Source organism: Siniperca chuatsi, linkage group LG3 (genome assembly GCF_020085105.1).
Source record: "Siniperca chuatsi isolate FFG_IHB_CAS linkage group LG3, ASM2008510v1, whole genome shotgun sequence".
NCBI lineage: Eukaryota > Metazoa > Chordata > Actinopteri > Centrarchiformes > Sinipercidae > Siniperca > Siniperca chuatsi.
This window is the reverse complement of record NC_058044.1, coordinates 19,243,118-19,267,021: the sequence shown is the minus strand read 5'-3', so window position 1 is coordinate 19,267,021 and position 23,904 is coordinate 19,243,118. Positions and strand designations below refer to the sequence as shown.

Sequence of the window (23,904 nt, the reverse complement as noted above, 5' to 3'; positions counted from 1 at the left end):
GTATGATGTGGTGATTTTTTAATGAGGTGTGGAGTAGAGCCTGGATCCTGTCAGTCACACACAGAGAGGGAAAGAGACGGAGAGGTAGCCACCCAGTGTTGTGTTAATGCTGTCGTTAGTTTTGTCTTGTCATTTTCTCTGTGTGACTCATAAACTCACAACTCCTTCCTCATAATTGAATTAGACAGTCCAACTGTTTTTTTTTTCTAGCAAGACCTGTCAGGTTTGGGATATCCTCTGTGTGAGTCATCCTCTGGTATGCAGGGTATGAATGTGTTTGGAGAACAATTTCTTCAAATATTATTTTTGCACCACAAATGGCTCATGAGTACTGATGTGTCTGATTTTCTTTACTAATGCTGTTGTGCTGCCAAAAATAGCACTCTGAGTACATTATTTAAACCACAGTCTTAAAATCTCTGTAAAAAAATAGGATGAGGTAATTTCACTTATTTGCAATGCTAAGTAAGAACGGCAGTTTGAACTGGGTGTCAGATATTAGTGGCTTAATCTGCCTTATTCTGATATGTTTCAGGATGCAGTCCTGGATATTCTCGCAACAACTGAAACTCTACTGAAAACCTCAATGGTGCAGTTTAATCTGAATTTAATATAAATGGCTTGTCAGGGCCTACTGACAACTTGCAGCCAGTCATCAGCTTTTCGTTGTGAAACTTGGCAGAACAGTTGAAATATCATTTAAAAAGGAAGGGATTGTGGACCTGTGTAATTATATCGTTAATTTCAGTAATGACATTGAGGTGTCAAGGAAACACAGATGTTTTGTTTCTCTGTCACTCTTTCTCTAAACACAGAAGTTCAGCTTCACTAATGTGCAGAAATAAAACAATGAAAAATAAATATGTAACTCTAAATTTGCCAGATAAGTTAATGTATAGGTAGGGTAAAATACAATATAGTCTGGTCAGATCTGTGTGAGCTCTGATCTAAAGTTGTGTAAGACTGAAGATGGTTATATCTGAGAATAGAGGTGCAATAATTAGTCGATTCATCTATTAAAAAATTTACAATTTTGATAATGATATCATCTATTTTGATAACCAATTGTTTTAGTCATTTTTCATGCAAAAATGCATTTGCTGGTTCCAGCTTCTTAAATGTGGGGATTCAATGCTTTTCTTTGTCATACATGATGATAAATTGAATATCTTTTGGACTGTTGGTCAAATAAAAAAAAAGACATCTGAGGTGACCTCTTCAAAATTGGTAAATTATAATAGGCATTTTTCACAATTTTCTGACATTTTATAGACCATATGATAAATTGATTAACCGAAAAAATAACCGTTAGTTGCAGCCCTGTCTGAATACAGTTAACATTGTTGAAAAGTTTTTTTGAGATAGCCTGATTTGCTGCATGCATCTTCCAAAGTGTGGGGTCCACTGTGATGAAGTGCGCTCTGCCTCTTCCTTTTTCAGTGAACACTTGACTTTTCAAAAATCATAAAAAGTTCCTATTTTTTTCCAGAGTGCAATGTCCAAAGAGAACTGTGAATAACTTTATTACATGATCTTATCATAGCCAAATAATGTCTGACAGATGCTGTAAATGAGTCTGCATTAAGTGATAGTAAGAGAGAGTATCTGCTTTTTTCCATCTTTCTCCTGAGTGCTCCAAGCCAAACCAACTCTAACTTACAAAAGATGCGTTCCCGTGTTCCATGTGATCATGGCCTCATTTTGGAGGAAGGATGTCAGTGTTTAATGACTTTTGAAATCACCCAAAGTTACAGATTAATAATGATGTCTCTCCTCTCCTCAGAGCATTGTGGCCAAGTACGGCTCTCAGTTTCGGGGAAACTCTCAGCATGATGCCCTCGAGTTCCTCCTCTGGCTTTTGGACAGAGTTCATGAAGATGCTAATTCCAGCCCCAACAACAACAGCAGCAGCAGCAACAGCAAGACCAAAGCCAATGCCAAGGTGAGTCCACATCATCAAGCAGCAGCCGCAGGGTCTGCGACAGTGAGCCGCTCTTTGTTACTGCTGTTGCCTTGATTTGGCTTGAAATGCTAAATGTGATCGGTGATTAAGCTCAAGGATGACTTACAATGAAGGTACTGCTGTTGCTAGCTTGTTTTGATATTTGAATACCATTTTTTAATGAAAACTGACTTGAACGTCAGGTGTAAGGGTTGTGGCTGCTTGAGTCCCGTCACATGTATTATTTTCCTCTATCTCTTTCTTTCCTTGTCTCTCTCTGTCTTACGCACACACAAACTCACACTCATTGCAGGAAAAACAAATTCCTGAGCTAATTTTCTCGACGACGAATGTGAGCAGGTCACAAGACACAATTTGAGTCATTGAGCCGTCCCAGACTTCCCAGTCACCTCAAACATGTTTGATTTTCTTTGTAAGATATGTAAAGATGACTTATAAGAGCTGCTATCAGTTCTAGCCAATAAGAACGTGGGGAGAAACCTAGAGGAACATTATTCTTGGTTGAACTTCCCAGCCAGTCTCTTCTCCAGATTCAGTTTTGTGTCCATTTTTTTCTTTACTGCACAAATGATTTCACAGGCAGCAAAAACAGAAATCTGCTGGTCCGTGTTAAGCTCTGTCTGACACATTCACGTTGCATGAAAACCCGTCAAATTTCACATTTGTTTTTGTGGACAGCTGCGTAACATTATGATCCAACTTCAGGTGCAGAATCATGCTGCATGTAACACTGAGACCATTGTTTAATCAGAGCAGGGCATCAGTTGGGGACACAGTCATCTAAAGCTCACTACGGCAGATGTCATCATTGGTCCACGCTATGGCCATCCTCCTGTGAAATGATTACAACAGCACAAGAAATCACTACACACATGTCCATAAAAGAAGATAATTTTGAGAAGAAGTCTGTCTTTTCGAAGCCAGTAACCCCACAGATCCCAGAATGGAGCTCCAAGTGGAGCTGGTTCAGTGAAGAGTCAACGCTGCAGCACTCAGAGTGCCGTTGTGGTTCTTCCACCTGCAGTTTAGTTGAAACCCATTGACCCTTGGTCTGAAATGAGCCTTTGTGTGCAGTAACTCTTCCTGTGAGATGTTAAAGGAGAAGCTGTTGAAGAGGCCGGCATCCATTCCCTGTCTCTCTCCGTCTTTGTCTCTGTCTCTGACGTGGGACGTGGGACGTTCACCATGCAACCTTGGACTTGGAGAGGAGCCAGGACTGGACGTGGTGCGGTGAGAGGGAATGAAGGGCAGACACGTCATGACTGAGTTGATGACTTTTTATCATGACTAGTGTTTGACATTAACACTTGCCAAGTCCCAAAAGCCAGTAAAATTTGTATTGGAAGTATCTGTTTTTTCTCTGACCATATGTCAATCAAATGCTTACTGGCTACCTGTTACACTGGTTCTACACAACACAACAGCATCTAAACATCTGTTTCTCTGCTGTCTGAATATCCTGAATTAAGCTGAAACTTGAAATTTGTAAGCACTGCAGTGGCGAAGAAGTAGTGACTATGAGCAAGTTGCAAAGTAATACACTCAACCTGCACTCATTTCTTTATTTTACCTGTGACTCTACCAGCTCTTGACAGGAGATCTAAAAACATGGGAAATAGTACCATATTATATCAATGCATGTTAATCTATTTATTGTTTTAGTGGATTTCATCATGTGCCAAGTGACATTAACTCCAACAGTGATTATTATCTAACTGCAGTAGGGAAGTTCTCCATTACTTTCACACATTTGAGTTCTTGGACCTTTCAAGTAGTCTATGGCTGTTCAACTTACATATACAGTATAATATAGTATGTAATTGAATGCGTAACTCTATGAGTGTGTGTGTGTTTGTGTGTGTACATTACGACATTAAATACTGGATAAGAAGACCTGCTGTGATCAACACCCTCTGTGTCAAACCCCTTGTGTTTAATTACATTTGCGAAGTATCATCCTGTTTCTGTTTCTGCCTCCTCTCTGGGCCTCGCTGAGCTGCCAGCTGACGACCTCCAGTCCTGTTAGTAAATGAATACTGTTATGAGCTGAACTGTCGCTGCGCTGCCACCCAATGCCCAGCTCCCCCTCTCTGACAGCAGCGCTAATAGAGCAAGCCTTTATGCCACATAAACAGCTTAGGGCTGTGGCTCTCATTAGGCTGCCAGTAAATCATGATATCATAAAACCGGCTTTCCTCTGCTGCCGCTATGAGGCAGAGAAGAAGAAAATCCCTTCGTTTTTTCACACCAGGAGGGAACATGTCAGATTTTCTAAAATGAAATGTTCGTCCCCCTTTGCGTAAATTGATTTCATTCATGTAGCACAGTGCGCTCATGCTTATACTGCTGATGTAATGTAAAAACCTTGGAGCTCTGGTGATTACATGCTCTTCTTCGGTGACCTCAGCCGTGTGTGAAACATTTTCAAAAATAGCTGGATAAAAAAACGTAAACACACTGAAACTTATATGCACATAACACGTGCACACACTTAAATTGGCTGGTCTACTGTATGTTTTGATTCTTTCATTGCAGTCATGCATACAATGGGACGAAATCAGGTAGAATTCATCTCTTGGTTGATATTGCTAGCAGAGTCTCCAGTGTGGTTCCATATACTTCATTAATAATCCATAGAGTTACATTAAATTACACTAAATTATCGCCAAATAAAAGTTAAGTGTCAGTCTAACCTCTCCATCCATACACATGTTCCCCCTCTCTCGCTCGCACACGTGTGCTCTTTCTATTTCTTTCTCTGTCTCCCATACTCTCTCTCTCTCGTTCTATCTTTTTTTTTTCTCAAAGCCATACACAGTCTGACCCGCGTCCAACCCAGATGGTGAAGGAGGGTTGATGTCTGTGTTAACCCATTCAAATAAACTGGAAAATGGGACATTAGACAAGAACTCCAAATACTACAACATTTAGCTACAGGACCCTCTTGAAAATAAAGCCCATGACCCCTCACTCTAACAATTTTATTTTTTTATAAAAAGCATCAAAACGTGTCTTTTTTTTTTTCTTAGCAAAAATGCTTTCTGCTATGTTGATTCACTTTGAAAACTCTGTAAATGGTCAGATGAATAAGGAGAGAAAGAAGACTATAGAACCTTCCACAGAACCTTTACATGTCAGAAGTCCTGTGGCAGGGCAGAAGGACAGGCAGAAAGTAACATGGAGTGGTGGCTGAGTGAAGCAGTTAAGGGAGAGAGAGGAAGTAAAGTGACTTTGATTGCTTTGTCTGTCACCGGAGCCTGGGAAACAGGCATCTAGGATTTTACAGACCATGCTGAGCTGACAGAAACTTAACAGTGTCAACATTGTCCCTGTCAATTTCACAGACATTTAGTGAATAGCACCTTGGCCTGCAGTTCATCTTCACTCTTCTCCTGACCCACCCATAGACTTCAGATTGTTTCTTATGCGCTGTCCTGTATTTTTATATATCGACTTAACCAAGTTGAGATTTTGTGTATGTCATTTTTTTTACGCAGCTGCTGTCATGGTTTTAGGTTTGTGTTCAGTCATTTCCTGTTTTGTTTTTAAGTAGTCTCCTTCCCTCACATGTCTTTTAGTTTTGCTTCCTGTCTTTGATTGTTTTCACCTGTGTCTTGATCAGTTTCACCTGTGTCTTGCTGTCTCCCCTAGCTGTGTGTATTTAAGTCTGTGTTATCCTTTGTTCTGTGTCAGATCGTCGTTGTATGTGTGTTAAGCTTCTTGACCCTAGTGTTCTGTGTTTCTTGGATTTCTGCTCTGTTTCTGGTGTATGTTCATTTATGGACTTTTGGATTTAGTTTTTTGCTGGCACCCTGTTGGACTTGTTTGCGTCTTTTTGACTGCTTACCTTGTTGTGTAGTAAGCCTTGTTCTTTTCATTAAAACTGTTGAACTGAACCTGCTCTGTCTGCTGTCTGCGCGTTTGGGTCCTCTCCCTGTTTCCCTGCATGGCACTTAAACGTGACCGCTGCAGCAGACTAAAGCCAACAAATTTGGACATGCATGTACATGTTTACCATGTTGAGGATACTGTCATTAAATTACACTCTGTTTTATGATATTTTTTCTCCTAGGCCTTTTTACATGCTAGAGAATCTTTAGTACTTTCTAAACATATCACACTTCAAGTTTAGTCACTGTATCAGTAGCCTGTTTTGAAAGCCACCTGATCTTGTGACTTCATTTTTTTTTGGTCTCATTATTATTCCCATCATAGAGTATTCTCTGAAATTGTGTGTGGTGAGTTCCTCTTAAAACAAGGACATATTCATTTTTTTTGTCAGGAAAACAAAAAAAACAAACATGTTTACATAGGCTGTTTTCTGGTGATGACAGATGAGCATCTTTACCCCACTGAGATATATTAATGTCGTGAACATAGTTGGACCTTTATTTATATCATTTAGGATGTGTCTGTATAGGTGCTGCAGTTTCCTCGCACAGGCCAAAGACATACAGTACATGTTAGGTGAACAGGACACTATAAATTGTGAGTGTAAATGTGAATATCTGTTGACCAGCCCCCCGTGAGCATGAACAGGCTAGCGGTTTAGAGAATCGTTGGAAGGATTTAGACTAGCTGTCTTTGAGGGTCCCTTCACACAGACTTAACATGTGTAAATTAAGGTGGTCAAAACATTCTAAACAATATAATGCAGTGAAGTACAGCCTAACACTAATTAGAGCCTCCAAACTGACTAAGCGTCACAAAGCTATGTACTAAACTAACTACTAAGCTGTGTACCTAATAAATGGGTAAATCAGTGTATAAGCTAATGTATGATGTAGTACATTACACAATATATATATACCTCTGCAAAGAAGCAGATTTGTGTTACAGTGTGGCATGTTGAAGGGTCCAGCAGGGTTACAAACCTTGTTTGTGCAGCACACCTGCTGTACGAGCAGTGTGACCTGTCCAGCAGCTTCACCCAATATTACATAACACAAGACTGTGAACACGCATGAAGGCAGCTCAGTAATGTTAATCCTCCTTCCAATGGGACCTCGCTAAACTCGCTTGGTTTCCCTCTCGCCTCACTGGCACCACATCAGCAGCATTCTTTACCGGCTAACAGAAGACCACAGTGAAGTCAAAGCTTTGTGCACAATAACATAAAATCAAATCATCATTGTTTTCTCACATTCAGTGATAGACAAACAGTGTGACAATAGTTATTCAGATATAAAAGAAAAACATTGTGGTTTTGCTTTGTTTAGCAAGCGCTGAAAAGATCATCTCATTGGATCGCATGTTGCCAAACAGGCAGCTTTTTTCTTCCAGCAAGTGTTAGAAAAGAGGGAGGAATAGCTTTAAGTGAGAGAGGCGTTTTCTTGACCCAGTGTTGCAGTGCAGAACATAGCTGCCACTGCCTATGAGCCATGGCAGATTACATGATATTAAAGGTCAGAATCACACTGGTGCATTACATTCTCCCCTTAGGCCTCAGCAGTTCTCAAAATATGAGGATGATTAGCTTAACTATCCTGATATGGTGAGAAAAATGGCTCAAACCAACAAACTCAAGCTTTGTTTTATCAGAGTGGCATACATTTCCCAGTGTTCATGGAGTGAGCACATGGAGCGCAGTTATATTTTGCCTCAGGCCTCCATGAGTGGGATTTAGAGCGAGTGCATTTAAAAACTCATCCATCTTACTCTATGGACAGGAGTGGAACACAAGGTTTGCCAATGCAACACCAGTGCCAAAGCATTATGTATGCATTATTCCAGTTTAAATGTCGATAGTGGTCGGCCTTTCTGCCCCAGAAGGATTGACTGTGGAGGGAGGGAGAGAAAAATCCCCTGGCCCCAGAGCCAACTGCAAAGACTTTGAAATCGGGTCAGTGGATGCGGTGAAGCAAGCAAGCCCTCCTATCGACAGGGACAGAAATAGTGAGTTTGATAGCTCTCCATGCGATTTTGGCTCATATTCTCCAGGGGGACGGAGAGCAAATGTCGATGAATCAGGTGACAGGGAGATGTTGATGGGTCCTTGATCTGGTGTCGCCTATTTCTGTGTCAGTCATCAGGGCATTAATGCTTTGATATCACATCCACCTCCCTGGTTTCAGTCAAAAACATCATTGTGTTTTGTGTGAAAATAAAGTTTAAAACGAAGTCTGTGGCTCTGCTCCTTCTAAAACAAACAAACAATTAATTAAGAAAAGATTGACAGGATGTCCTTTACAGTGAGTATAGAACTATGAAGAGTTGTTATGGCACAACATAAAGCAGAAAATATTCTAAAATAACTGCTTCAGGTAACTCATTGCTGTTGCATAATGACAGTAACACACGAAAGAGAAAAATGCAAATGTTATAACTTATTTTTCCCCAGAGAGTATAGTTGTTAAGACAGTCAAGAAGCAGTTGTTAATATTTTTTAGAACTTAGAACTTGCAAACCATCTTTATTTCACAGATACTACAGACTAAATTATTATTGGTAGTATCTGACTGATTTCCAACAGACAAACTAATGCCTGGATCAAACTAGACAAAAGGATCAATCTTAGCTTGCCTTCTTGCAAGACTTGTGTGATGTCTGTACTGTAGGCGATCGGTAAGGTGCCAAGGACAGACTTTACTGTTACTCATGATTATGACAATGTTTACATATGTAAAGACAAGAATGAAAGTAAACCTGAAACCATTAATTTGTGCCATTGACTCCTGTCTCATAACTGTCTGCAAACCATGTCTCTGTTGGGGAGCAGTTTATACTCAATAGCGAAGGTTTAATAAAAGGGAATGGTACAACACAGCTTGATTTTGGACTCTCCGGCTGTCCAACCCCTCAAAGGACAGCACTGTTAAAATGGCTTATTGGTCAACTCTATGTGGAATATTTGTGCAGATTAATTTAGCCTCCTTGAGCGGATCCTCTGATCGCTGTGATTCCACTGGAATGAATTTATTTTACCATTCCACTTTTGCTTCGCCATGTTAACAGTTGTGCATGGAAGAACATGCTGTATGTAGGACAATGTCACTGATCATGTCACAGAAGTTGTCAAACTAGCTGAAAATAGGCAAAGAAATAATTCTAACATAAAAAAATGTTGGCGAGACATCGTGAGGCTTCCCAGATTCTGGATAAAACACTCCATGTCTGCTGAGTCGGGCCATTATCGGATTGATATCATGTATCCTGGCATAGCCTTTTATATTTAAGTTGTATAACATTGTCTTTGGCTGCATCTGCATCTGCATTTCCTGCCCTCGCCCTGGCGTTTGTGTCACATCCAGGTGAAATGGTTGTGTTGTGAAACATCCAGTCGCCCACAACCCTTCACCGCTCAGCTCCCTTCTCACCTCGTGCTCTCAATCTCACACAGGTTACATCAAAGCAGCGTAACCCCTGCCACAGCCACCACCCCACACTCGGCCAGAAACCCGATTTTAACTACAAGTGACATTTCTGAGATGCGACAAATTCCTCCTGACAGAGGGAGAGCGAGGTTTCTTGAAAGAGACATCATGGATTTTTTTTTTCCAAAGAGGGTTACTGTTGGAGAAATGGTGGAAAATGTTTGATGTTTATAATCTTAAAGCATGTTGTTGCTGTGATGGCTTCTGTTAGGGAAGTGAAACACAGACACTCCTTTCAGCACGTATTACATGACTTACATATGTAAGTATATATATATAATAACAATTTTAGGAGTGATTCTGAGAGTTTCTATGTTTTATCAGTGTGAAACAGTCTGGACAGAGTGGACGGGGTCAGCTAATCCCCCTGTGCTATCCTACCCCTCTAATAGGATTTACACGGGGCGTGGGGGGTTTGATGGAAACCTCTGCTTTTTGAAATATTTCTCAACATATATTTCTGCCTTCTTTCTTTTTACGGCTTCATCCATAATTCACTTAGCCTGTTCAAGTGTCTTTTTTAAGCCTCTTTCCTGACGTAATGTCTCGATCTATCAGCAAGTGAGGGTTGAATGACTGAGTAGGCCTTCTCATCCCCTGTCACTCCCCTTCTCCTGCAACTCTGTTACACTTATACAGAGATGGAATTTGGATTCTTCTGTGGGGTTTGTGCTGCTATGTATATTGAGATGAAACAAAGTTGTTGACTTTGCATTTTTCTTTGCCCTGTGAATGAAGTTGCTCAGCTCTGGCAGCTCTTTGGTAATCCCTTGTTTCACCTCTGAATTGATCTACACGCTGCTGATATGTTTTTGCTTGTGAAAAAGCTCCTGCTTGCTTGAGCTTTTTCTTTTTCGACAGGGGTGTCTACAACTTTTAAAATGTAGACACCCCTGTCGCTGTTTAATCTTGATTTAAGTCTCCAAATTTCTCTCTGTCATATTGTCTCATCTCTTCAGAAAATTAGTTGAAGCAAATTAAGAGACAAAGAGGAAGAGACAAAGGTAAACAATATAAAGTGATACAGTGTAATGCGAAGGGAGGAGGGTTGCCTGTCTTTCGTATGCTAATGCACACATCTAGTGCCCAATACTCACTACAACTTACAGGGTGAAGCACTCCTGTTTTTCCTGTCTTTTCACTGTATCTCACTTCAAGTCAAGATAACTTTAATTATCATTCAGACTATACACAGGACAAGTGCACAGTAGAACGAAATTATGTTGCATCCGGCTCACGATGATAATTGAGAAGTACTATAGAACTGACCGAGGTAAGAATAATAAATGAATTATATAAATATACTATAAATAAACATGAGTACATTGCACACATTGAATAAAATTGCACATATGAATAAAATTGAACATCATTACTTTCAGGAGCCAGTGCAGCCGCTGCTGTACAGGGCCCCGCCATCAATGAGAAACATTGGTTCAATACAATATGAGAACAAGGGGGAGTACCCAGAAAGGAAGCAAGGAAGAAAGAAAGGCCAGAGGACATTATTATATCCATTTTTGAGAGTAGTAATTGGGGTAGGTTGGGATTTTCTGTGAGAGGTTGTTCAGAGATGAACATGCAGAGACATAAAGCCAGAGAAGCCTGTATTTGAGTGTTTTGAAGTACACTTCTGTGTGTGTGTGTGTGTGTGTGTGTGTGTGTGTGTGTGTGTGTGTGTGTGTGTATTTAAACACCAATGTCACTTCCAAACGGGTGTTTTCTGAGGCATCAGGGAGTCCCAATCGTAACTTTCCAATTTCTGCTTCTAGCCTACAGCACAAGTTCAGTTTTCACCTGCACATCCTCATACCTAAACGACAGAACACGTTGAAAAGTACCAACGACATTTAAGCGTACCGCTTAAATATGTTAGGTAAGTAACACGTGATTGTGGAGTTGTGAAACAGTTTGGTTAGGTTTAGGCAACAAAACTACTTGGTTAGGTTTAGGAAAAGATAGTAGGTTTACTTTAAAATAAGTTACGTAAGTTAAAATGGTCTTGGTGAACACTTTTTCCAGATTGAAAATTGGAAGCAAAGAGCAATTACAGCCCAGCAAGTGGTATGTTCATCCAGTCAGTCAGTCATTTATTGTATAGCCCTCTTGACATGACATCTATCTAAAACTAATTAATCCATAGCCTTGCCAGACTACATTAAGTCACACAGAAATGGTGGGATGTTGTTGAGGAAATCTTATCCGTACAACTGTACACAACCGTACAGTATCAGCTCAAAATCGTGCATGACATTTCTGTGCAAAAGTAACATAGAGGCTAGTAGAAACCAGAGTACCCAGATTTTGTGAGCAGACGGATCTGAAGTAGGGATCCCCGACCCAGCTGTGGAGCAGCCCTACAGAGGAGTGCTGTGACTGAAATGCCATGCTGCGGGAGGCTATGAAAAATGAAATATGTCCTCCCTGGGGGCAACAGTTGCAGTTGAGAGAGAGAGACACAGAGGAGATCCATAAGTGGCAGCAACATTAGCCCAACGATTGATTCCTGCTCAGGAGATGGCAGCGGGTACATCCTACTGACCATCTCCTGTCCCCTGCACTTCCTCCACATCCTACTTGTGTCCTTTCTATGTGCGTGTGTGTGTGTTCATTTGTGACAGCGGGTGGAAGAGTTTTCAGGATGAGCTTTTAAAACCTTCTCTTGCATGTTTGACAAGAGCAGACACAGATGCCCTTGCTTGCTCTCTCTTTCTTGCTCTTTTCTTTTTCTTAGCTTCCAATCTTACAGAGCAGTGATCCTCTTTTAGGTCAGGAGTGTGTTTTTTCTCCCGTTTCTCCATTCTTCTTCCATCTCCCCTGCCAGTATGCGCGCACACACGCACGCATGCATGCGCGCATATGCAGATGACTGTAGTCCAGTAACTCAAGGTGGGCATCACAGACACTTTCACCAACATGCAGGTGGACATTCACTGTAAAAGGCTTTTTAATGGATCCTACTATGTGAATGAAATATTCATTCATTCAAGACATTTCTTAGGAAACATTTAATTAAATACATTAATGTTTCAAAGGATGTCCTTCTTTAAATATCTGAACATCTGATAAACTTCTGTCTATAGCAAGCGAGAGAGAGTGAATGAAAGTGAAAGTCAGACTGAGAGGAAAGTAGAGAGAGTGGAGGGGAGTTTTTAGATAGGTTCCTCTAATGAAGATTTTTGAGGGTGAATTGAGGACTATGGGAAGTTAATGGAAGTTAGACTTGTACTAGAAATGCTGCTGAGTTCAGCTCTTAAATTCTGAGCATAAAAGAGGAGCCTTTTCATAAAGAGCTCTGCACAAATGTTGAATTTAATGACCTTCACATTCCATAATTTTATATCCTTTTTATTCGGACTGTATTTAAAGAGGTGAAAGTAAAGTCTAGGTCTCCCAATGGATTAAAAAAAGTGTGTCTTAGATAGTATATCAAGAGTTTAAGGGCCCTGGGGAAAAAAGAAAATCACTCTTACTGTTTCAAACAAATGACATGCTCAGGTTATACTGTGGTTCGGATACATGCATGTGTGAGTGAATATGTAGCACATGCTGTGATTGTTTCCTGCAGTGGTAGCTAGCTAGCATCAGCTTTCTTTAATTTGTGCTCTGATAACTGAGAATAAAGTATAAACTATAAAGGATAAGGCTTCCCAACTCTGTCTGTGGCTCTCAGCCCCAAGCCCATGGTTCCTACTGGAGATGTAAATCTTTAAAAATGGGTCATGAATATATGTTTTCATTAAAAAAAAAGGCTAAATAATTTCCTAAAACAGCAGAGCACTGTTGTTTTTAGCAAATGTTACTCAAAGAGGAATAAATAATGTATTTGTTGGAGCAACAGATTTGGTGCACTAGTGAGTATATATGGCAACAGTGTGTACGTGGGATTGAGTCAAAAAAACTACAATGCCTATGTTCATCATAATAAAGGCACATATCAGCCTGTGCAGCAGTGTGGCTCACTGATGTATTTTTAATAGTTTTTGGACAACAATAGAGCTCTGTGGCACAGATGAATAATTATATCAGGCTTTGGATACACAGACAATACTTGTTAGTAGGATCAGTTCATAGTTGGGTTTGGTCTTTTCATGGGATGTGTTGACAATAAGAAAAATATAAAATATTACTAGACTTATCCTTTAATGTAATGTAATCTAATGTATTTAAGCATCATTTTAAGACTTGAAGTAATTTGTGCCTGAGACTGGGAGAAACAAATTTTGTGAAAGTAGTTGTTAATTATATAATATACTGTTACTAATTATATAGTATAATTTAACTAAAAAATCTAAAAAAGGATGTTTGGTTGGTCTGGTTTTTATACACTAACAGGTGTAAGTCTAACACCGTACATGGTGATGAATGAAATTTTACCTGTCCCAGTTTTTGCACCCCACATTTAGTTATTTTTTCTGAACTGCAGCCCACATTCATCTGCTTTGTTATAATCCCTGTTGGCTGTTGAATTTACACAGCAGGCTTTATGAAAATGTACTGCAGATTGGATGAAAGGTGTAAAATTAGCTCTGTGGATTCAGGTATGAGATCTCACGCGTGGTTTTTGCAGTAATTAATGTAGAGATAAAGATACCTGGTGGCTATTAGTCGCTTACATTGTCACGGTGGAGTAACTCTGACAGGCAGTGAGGAAAATAACCAATCTGCCTCAATTTCTAAGGGATTTCTTTAACATTTTTCACACTCATTATCGTCTGTCTTCTGTGTGATCAGTGCTTGCTGTTGGGAACTGGTCCTGCTGGTTCTGGTGGAAACTGAAAGAAGATGTTGACATGCTTTTTGTTGTCTTATTCAAGTAAACAGAGTCTGTCCGGCAGGTTCATTGTTCAGTGTAACTTCCACCACACCCGCCTTTACAAGCCTTTCTTCCTTGTATGGTTGTGTCTTCCTGGCACCCACGGGCCTGTGGAACATAACTGGTAGCTGCGATGCAGTCTGACTTGTTCCTGTCACCTGTTCTCCATTGTTCATCATTGTCCTCAGTGGCCTGACCTGAAAGGAAAGTATTTATACCTTACTCAAATCCAAGTCATTTAGTTTCATATTTATTCAGAAAATCGAGTTAACAATGATTTAATAAAAAGTGGAAAAATGCTGGTAAGAATGAGACAGTTTTTTGTTTGCTTTTTTAAAATTTATTTTGTATGTCAGAATACAGTTTTTACAACTGGTAATTCGTTCAATTCACTTCTGCATTTGGCCAAGCATCGACATCGCACCTTATGTCCTCTCACCTGGGAAAGAATCTTTTTTTTGAATTTTTTTATGTCTGATCAATCCCTGGAAATCTTATGCAGATACGTCCAGACATCCAGCATTCATTGTGTCCAAGAGGGACATCTGATCATGTGGCTGGTGGTCATAAACTTTCCACTTCCATGAGGAAAAGATTTTCTCGATGGGGTTGAGGAATGGAGAGCAAGGTGGAAAGATTTGGTCACTGAATGCATTTTGTGTCAGAACAATGAAAAGTGATCCACAGTTTAGTCCACATTGACTTCTGCTGTCCTGACTGGGTGAAGAGTTTTGAAAAACTGAATTCAGTATTGAGAGATGCGTGTTACCAATTGTAAAAAACTGTAAACAGCTTGTTATTTGCAGTGTGACAAATCAGATTGTGGTTGACTCTGTGTGGGTGTTTCCCCTTGGTTTTAGTGAGGCTTAAGTGTTAATATGCCATTGTGGCAGATTTTGCAGAAGGATAAAGGGTTTAAAAAACAGACAGACATTGCGCTGATCAAACCATAAAAAAGGGGAGAGGACTTTTGATTCCTTGTTAATTTCTTCTAATTTTTGTTACAATTCTTGTCAAGTCAATATGATTGACTTTCAGTATCATGATAATATGATCATATTTGTCTTTATCTTTATTTTTTATGTCTGAAGTGGTTTTTCATTTAATGCATACTAGTAGACCACAGTTTATTGCATTAAACATCAATTTAATATGGAATTGCAGACATTCATCATATCAGGATGTACAGTATATTTGAAAAATATTCTTACAATAATGTTTTTCAATCATATTGTTCAGTCTTACCAGGCAATGAGAGTAATGGACTGGCTGTATGGCTACAATAGAAACTCCTCACTACAGGTTTTAATGGCCTTTGTTGAAATTTGTCTGTAAAATCAACCAAATCCAGACCTGACTTCAGAGTTTGAGGATATTAACCAGTCTTATGAGTGATCACGTCTCAGTTTAAAAGTTCTCTGCTTGTCCTTGGTATGAGATCTCTGTATTTCCCAGAATGCCAAGTACAGATCAACAATGCTGCTTTTTTTCTGTTAGGACCAGAGGCTCTGGCACTGGCTATCTCAAAACTCCTATCAAAGCGAAACACCCATACAGGACTCTTTAGAGGCTAATTAATTCTTTCCTTTTCATCTCGATTAGTCATGTCAATTCGTTTACTTCTCTGAGTCAATATTTGCTTGGGAACAACCACTTCCAGTGTGCAGATGAGAGACACAGGGTGAGAGACACAGAAAGAAGAAGAGAGAGGGAGAGAGGTGGCTCTAGCCTCTGCTGCCAAGCCAGATTTGGCTGTCAGAGCTCTGCCAGGGGCTCTTGTCTGAGGCTGCTTAGTTTCTGTCCTGCCTTTGTTTTTGCCCGGCTGGCATCTCCATAGTAACAGCCAGAGAGTGGCGGGTCTGGCTGCACTCGGCACCGCATGAAATGGAGTGGGTACCTGAAGTGCTCTTCAGATAGAATAAGATCAGAGAAAGGTACAGTGAAGCTATTTGGTTTTGGTCATCACAACTAGTCCAATAAATATCAGTGAATAAAGGGTGATCATTTTGTCAAAGGAAAGCACAGGCGCTGTGAGAGTCAGAGTTAATGCACCAAGCAGAGCTTTTGGAGAGGGGAAGTGATAGTGGAGAAGGGGTTCTGAAGGCTGGAAGAGAGCAGAGCATGAGAGGTGGAAGAGGGGGGGGTTAGAAATGCCTGTGGTTTCCACTGTTATCTCCCAGACTGCCTTGTTACCGTAAGCCAGCTTTGAATAGGCCTATTAGTGGTACCCATCCGGAGCTGAAAGAATAGGGGTGAGTCAGCTGCTTTACTGCATGGACAGCGTTTCTTTCATTCCTCCCCTTCTCTGGACCGCTGCGTTCGCCTCTGAGTCAATCTCTACGTCGCTCTGACAGTGTCTCACCCTCTCTAGCGCTCTCTTTTCTCCCACTTACTTTCTGCCCATGTCCTGTCTGACATTGGTGTTTGGTGCATCTGTTTCTGTTTGCATTGCTGTTTCTGAAAATTAAACATGACCCTGGAGTTTTCTGTTCACACTGTAAGCTAAGTATGACAACACAATTTGACTAGCTCATTTGTTTTTCTATAAACAATGACTGTTTTTAGGGCCAAAATGACTTGTTGATTAATCGATTAGTAGTCCATCGACAGAGAATTTATTAGTATTTATACAGCACAAATGTCAAACCTTTTGCTTTTTCTAGATTCTCAAACGTAAAAATATACCACCTTTCTCTGTTATATCATTGTAAATTGAAGTGCTAATCTGACAGAAAACTTGGGCTGTGGGAAATTGTTAGTTTCAGCCATAACTATTTTGCTACTTAGTTATGTGGTTAAAATGACACAGTGCTCAGTTTCTTTACAATGGTCATTTTAGGACATATACTCAGCTTGTCAGGCTCAGCTCTGTCAGACTTGGCTCAACCTTCATCAGTCTAAGCTGTACTTACACATCGTTAATAATGAAGAAGTTACTGTATTCACTAGTTTCAGTTATAAACACGTCAACATTCCAGTGGTACTTACGACGTGCAGTTCTAAGATGACAAGTCTGACTAAGTACATCTGAGCCTGACGATGCACAGCTGAAGCTGATGGATTCTGAGCAAAGCCTACAACTGAGCCTGACAAGATGAGTCAAAATGTGCTAAAATGGCCAATGTACAGAGAATAAACCCTTCCGATGCAGCTAGCAAAACAACCTTTCCTCTGGTGCCATCATCAGGCCAAACTTTATATTTTTTGCCCCATTAGTATTACAGAGGCATGTGAGCCTCACAGGGTGACTAGCATGGCTTTAGACTTTTAGTCTTGTTAAGTAATTAAACACAGCTGGCCGCATATATATTTCTTAACATCCTTCTTTCATGCTGTGGCCTGTGAATTATCTTCTTATCACTGTCCTTTACAATATTTCCTCCTCTATTCTCATATTTCTTTTGCCTGTGTTGATCTGTAATAATAATAATAATAATAATGATGATAATAAATATGTTACAAAGTGCTTCACAAAGGCAGCAAAATAAAACACACAAGTCATAAAACCATCTGGTTTTAAAAGAAAACACTTAAAAATGTTTTTCTTGTTTTTTTTATCTAAGTAAAAGACAGTTTAAAGAAAATTAAAACTCAAGTAAAATCAGGAAAGGCTCTCAGATAAAAGTATGTTTTAAGAAGGGACTTAAAAGAGATCACTGACTCAGCCGACCTGATTCAGCCGATCCTTTGTGTATTTCTTCTGTCTCTCTCTTCTGCCGTCTCTTCTTTTTGACCTCATTCAACCTCTGCCACGCTGCCTTTCTACGCTGTTAATCTGAGAAGATTAAAGACTTTTAGCACAGCTTGGTTTGTTATTAGAAGCTGTTTAATTAGAAAGTGAGCTGAAATTAACACATATCCAGTCCTCAGACAGTGCTGACAAACTCTCAGGTGTATGACACATGCTCACTTCTATTAAAACCTGGCCTGTACTGATATGACTGCCGTTCAAATGCTCCGGTGGCAGGCACTCTCTAAAAGACAAGAGTGAATCTGGCTGTCTCCTGAAGCAGCCAACAGCTATGTCAACATTGGCTCGCCTAATTCGTACGCTCAGTGGGAGACGTCATCTCTTCCGGCAGGAGACCGAAAACATCACGCTGATAGCAGCAGCTTAAAGTGTCTGCTACTTCAGCGCAGAACACACTCAAATACACACACACACACACACACACACACACACACACACACACACACACACACACACATACACAAAAGGACAAACAAGCCTAATAAGACAGTAACTGCACACACGCAACTCACCAACACACGCAACATTCATAAAGGGTCAAATTAAGGTAAGCAGAGCACAGTTTGTACAGTTCTGTTACTTAATATTTATACAATTATCAAAATGTGGTTGTTAGTGTTTGCTATTAAGGCTGTTTGTTTGAAATAAACATGGATATTGATGCTGTTTGGGGACCTTGTGACATTATAGCTTTAGCTGAATTTAAGCACTTTAAGCAAGTGCCATACTAATTACAGACACAACACAAAGCGTCATACATCTCTGCCCTGTGCTTTAGCATTATTAGGGCTGACAAAATTCAACTAGTTTGTACACAATTTTTTTTCTTTTACAACTACAGTTTGTGCTCTGAGAAACACACAGCAGTTTTCACTGAGGCAGATGCAGAAGTGAATATTACAATGTTGGTGTGATGGACTTGTGCCAGGTCCACCTGCTATATTTGTATTTATTTTTTATTTAGTACCCTTTCTCCAAATTCATTGTTTTCCTTTTCCTTATTTTATACTTCTTTAGTCTTGCATTTTGTATAACAAGGAAGAATTATACTGTTTTAGTTCATTTCCTCAATTCCATTTTTAAAGTCTGCCTGTGTACTTCCTGGTATGGAAAAGTCTATGGTGCATTCAATGCCATTGGAAAGTCTGTTTGATGCGAGAAGCTACCAAATTCATATTGTCCTCATCCTTCATAAAAACATCTGCTATTTATTTATCGTTATTTGTTTTATAGGTTGATGTTGTGATTTTTGTGAGTGCAATGCTTTTCAGATACCACTTCTAATTCTTAGATGTCAGAGCTTTATGCCAATATGTTAATGCACTAAATACAAGTATCTTATCTAATATAGACATGATGTTATTACCTTGGATCCCAAAATGTCATCTATATAGGTGCCTTTGGGTGTTGTCGCGCTAACTTGAAAACCAAGTTGGTTTGGAACAGACATTGAAATGTGGCACCATAGGTGCTGTGTCCAAGAACTTGGGCAGGCAAGAATTGTGTTTCATTCTCAGGACTACACACAGTCACTGCTCAGGACTCCATTTCCCACTTTATTTCATGACGATTTCTCCAGACCTTTGTCATTTGAACCAGGGGTATGGCTGCGTGAGATTACATGTCTGGGAGCTCTGGCTGAATTTGGCACTTCAGGATCACAATGCTTTGCCTCACTGTGGTGAAAACACATTTTTGAAAACACAAAATTCATTCCCACCCATTTAAGTTTCCTTCGTGCTCTGCTGTCAGTTTTGCTTTGTCACCTCTGTGAATGTCGTCACTCTTGCTTCATGACCACGAGCCAAAGATCGTCTTTTGTCTTTTTGCAAGAAATAGGCACTATTATGAGCCTGCCTGAATACACATTTAGAGCTGCATGCCTGTGCATGTGAGAGAGAAAGGGAGCGACAATGTTTAAGTACATGTGAGTTAATATATGGTAGTGTCTGCATGTGCATGTCTGTGTGAATGCTTGTGTATGTGTGAGAAAGGATTTTCTGAGTGTGTGTAGGGATGACTCAGAGCAGTTGCTGGCAGCTAAGGTGAATGTGTTAAGCCCGTTGAGCCAGCCAGTTGATTAGAAATGTGGTTTGAGACGATAACTGAATCAGCGTCTTTCCTCAGTCGGACGCCATGTATTTTTTTAGAGATTATTTTTAGTCTCAATAAAAGACGTGTTTTTCTCCCCAACTGCAGCTTTGGTCACTCAGCATTATTAAAAATTACATTTCCTTATTGTCATTTTACAGAAGTGCCTTTGGGTCATTCAGCTCCAGTGTAGAACTGCTACTTTCCAGATGCTAGCTGACTTATAAAATGTGAAATTTGTCAGTGTTAAGTGTTAAATATTAAAATATTAATTCACAGACACTAAGAGTGAAAACAAGACTCTGAGTAAGGCTACAGGACTGAAAAGTAAACAAGTGAAAGAATACATTATGAAAGGTGATTGTAAAAAGTTTAGTTTCCTTCGTCACAGAGAAAGGAGGTCAGCTTGGATTCACGGTTGTTATAATGGATTCCAGAAGTGATCATGCCAATAACCTCTTCACTGTTCATCCATATGCTGAGTATGTTCTAATTAAAAAAGTCACATTTTCATCACAGTAAGGCTAAATACATATAAAGCTTTGTCTCAGTCCTCAGGCTCAATGTTATAAAGCTGATCCAGGTGTGTATGTTGGTCACATTTCACTTCTGTCCTGCAAATATTCGCTATGTGTCACATTCACTTAATCTGAAGCCGACATGTCGAACACATGCCAACATGCATTTCCTGTGACAGTGCGACCTCCTCGCCAGCTTCAGTGGACTTGCAGGTCAGAGTTCACCTTTCTTCAACTTCAACTGTACAGATGTTCATAGTTGGCCATTAGAAACAATGCTGCACTGTCTTTGAAAATGGAGAGGTCATTATTTTACCCCTGTAAAATATCACATAACCAGACTACAAACTGCAGCATCACTGTCACAGTTACAGATCACTGCTCAATATTTAAACATTACCTACATTGGAGCTGTAACATCACATCCTTTTTTGGGGCTTGGTGCACAGCAATTTTGGTGAAAGGAAGACTAATGTTACTTTACCTTTTAAAGAAACTATTGCTCTTCTATTGGTCAGAACCGATCTGCCCTCACATTCTCATTGGCTAGCCCGATGTTGATTGGTTAGACCAGTTGACCCTAGTGAGTGAGCCATAACAGAGTGGTTCTCCTGACCAGTGGTAGAGTCTTGCATGTGAGCAAAACAACACACACCTGCTTTCTAAGCTTGATTTAGAAAAGGCATTTTTAGCCATATTTTGGCAAAAGCTGCTCCCAGCTGCTCTGCTCCATTAAAGATGAAGCTACAAAGATTTTACAGGCACCTTTCAACCCTTCAGTGGTTGCTGTTTCACACTGAATCAGACTGCAATAAGATCATTTTGTTTCCTGATTGTGATTAATAATTATGATCACAGTGATTTATTTTGGAGCAGAACTAAACCAGTGTGTCAGTGCCATGGTTGGAACCTACAGCCTCTAAGTTATTAGTCTGTCTCTCTACCTCCAGGCCAACCTGCTTCTCCTGTTTTTTTTGTTCTTGTTTTGCAGCTATACCAACTCGCCCATACACACACCAAACACCCACTCTTTCCAATTGTTATAGGGATTCTTTTGCTTGCTTTGAAGCCCCCCCCCCCAACACACACACACCTTTAAATATACAACCACACACAGCAAGCCAAACTCCCACTCACTCCCCAGCACGCTGTAGAGGAGCGCCTCAGTAACGTCTCACATGAATGCGTGCCACGGGGAATCAGCAGCGCTTTGATAACAACATATGTTTTCATGTAGGGATTGGAGTGTGAAGATCTCTGGAGGGAAGCTGTGCCTCTGCCAGAGGCACAGGGCCAAAGAGATTTACAGTGGCTGCATTGGAGAAATGTTTCACTGATCACATAGAATTGAGTCCCAAACCAAGATGAGGGCTCTGAGAAGAAAAGTCTGGGAGCAGAAGAAGAGATCTCAGGTCACAGTGAAGACAAGTCCCTGTTATTATGCCAACCAAATACACACCACACTTCTTTGCTTAGGCTGATTTCTGTTACGACCACATTGGAGGAGGGCAATGTGTCCGCTTCCGTACTGGGTGCCAGTAAGCAGCATTGGGTTGTTGTTTTTTTGTGGATTTGATACATCAATGGATATTTTTACTACCAGGGAACAATATTCCATACTCCAGTGATTGTGCACCTTCTACTCTTGAATTAGTACACTGTCAGAAGAGGGATACACGTCATTTATCATTTTTCTACATCTCCGTGGCCTCTGTTCTCTTGTCTTCACAAAGGCATTTTAATCACACTGTGCTGTGTACATTTAGTGTATATGCCACAAATTTTGTATCTTTACCTTGCATAATGTTGCTTGTATTTTCTTGAAGAGTACATTGCTTACATTCTAACTACTATCACATGAGAGTGTCTTGGTGGCTTTACCAAATCCTGCATGTTGTGATGTCCTGCAGTGGTAGAGACAGGCAGGAAGGATGAGAAGACAGCAGCTTAGGAAAGCTGTAGGTAGGGAGATGGGTATGATGCAGCTATGCAGGATCCCAAGACAACCAGAGAAGCAATCTGCTCTTGTTTTTAGCTTAGCTGTGTGCATATAGTGCTGACTACACACACACACACACCACCAGGTGAGTTCCCTGGGATCCAGCAGTGAAGTGAAATTGACTGATTGCCAGTAACAAGGACAAGGACACTTTTGTAAATGGTTACTTTGTTTAATATATGAGAAAAATACCTTATATGTTTCACTGATATCATGTATCATTATTAACTCGGCCTCTTACAGCCTTGTTGTTTCCTATGACATCACCAGTACAGTCAGTACATAGAAGAGCTAAATAATGCACCAGCATAACTGCAATTTGACAATGCAGTGGTTGTGGCTGTGCGTCCTTGAAGTTCATGTGTGTGCACCTATGCCTATGTGTGCTTGTGTGCACAGGCCCTGGTGAGCCTTCATGAGAGTGTGTGTGTGCAAAAAGCACAATGTTCTCAATAATACACAATACCCACGAGGCCCTGTGGGTTCACCGCTCCTGTGATGCGTTGATGCCGAGCTCTGCTGATGGTGGTGATGTGTATCCGTTTGACCCCTCAGAGAAGGAGTAAACAGAAAGGGAGAACAATAGGACGTAATGTTCTTTTCAAAGTGACCTTAGGTCTTTTTACACCACAGAAACATTCGGAAAACTTGCTCAATATGCCGGGAATGGCTTTGCTGCCAAAGCACCGGTGTAATAATAGAAACAGGCTCAGTGTACCAAAATCACTATCAACCCTCATCCCAAATTATTCTCAAAGGTATGTGGGTCCAAATCCCAGAACCCATTGCTACAAGTCCTCCAGGCTTTTGGCTTGTACGCTATATTAGATCAGTTCTTTGTGCTATAATCGACCGACACCTGGCTGTTTGGGCAAAAAAATAAATAAAACTGGCTCTAAACACAAAAGCATGAGCAAAATGGACTGCAAAAAAAAAGCTGAAAAAGAGCCTTTCATTTGAGGCCTTGAATATTTCCTCCAGTCTTTTCCTCAGTTGCCCGCTGTAACTGTCACTTTTATAACCTCCCTGTGCCTGCTCATTGCTCCACTACCTTTTTCTGAAAGAAGCTTGTCTACAGGTTGACACTACAGTCATTTAGAGAACAAGGAAAACACGGCTATTTTAGCTGAACTATGCTGAGCTCTGTAACCAGGGACGATATTTAAGTCTTAGAAATCAATCACACTACCAGGGGCATGTAGATGCCGGCGGTAATTTTGTCCCCAAGCAACAGGAGACAGTTGAATATGGCCTAGATCTGTAAGCATTCAGAGTTTTTTGGATTGCACCCAGTGTGACAATTGAACAGCTTAGTGCTTCTGAATATTAGTATTCACTTGTTATTGCTGCGGCCGGCCCCCGCATCTATTTTTGGCAGACGATAGCAGAGCTG

General features: G+C 40.4%; 1 protein-coding gene and 1 long non-coding RNA gene across 2 annotated transcripts in view; both read left to right on the top strand.

Moving 5' to 3' along the window:
* usp43a (ubiquitin specific peptidase 43a) overlaps positions 1-23,904 on the top strand; it is a 107,922-nt gene that overhangs the window by 8,703 nt on the left and 75,315 nt on the right. Inside the window, exon 2 of the mRNA XM_044189852.1 lies at positions 1,784-1,942. Within this exon, the coding sequence (XP_044045787.1) occupies positions 1,784-1,942 (159 nt within the window). The remainder of the gene's footprint in view (positions 1-1,783; positions 1,943-23,904) is intronic.
* On the top strand, positions 10,466-11,163 carry LOC122873300. Its single transcript, XR_006377394.1, has 3 exons — positions 10,466-10,609; positions 10,719-10,874; positions 11,109-11,163. It is a non-coding gene; the product is annotated as an uncharacterized LOC122873300 (long non-coding RNA).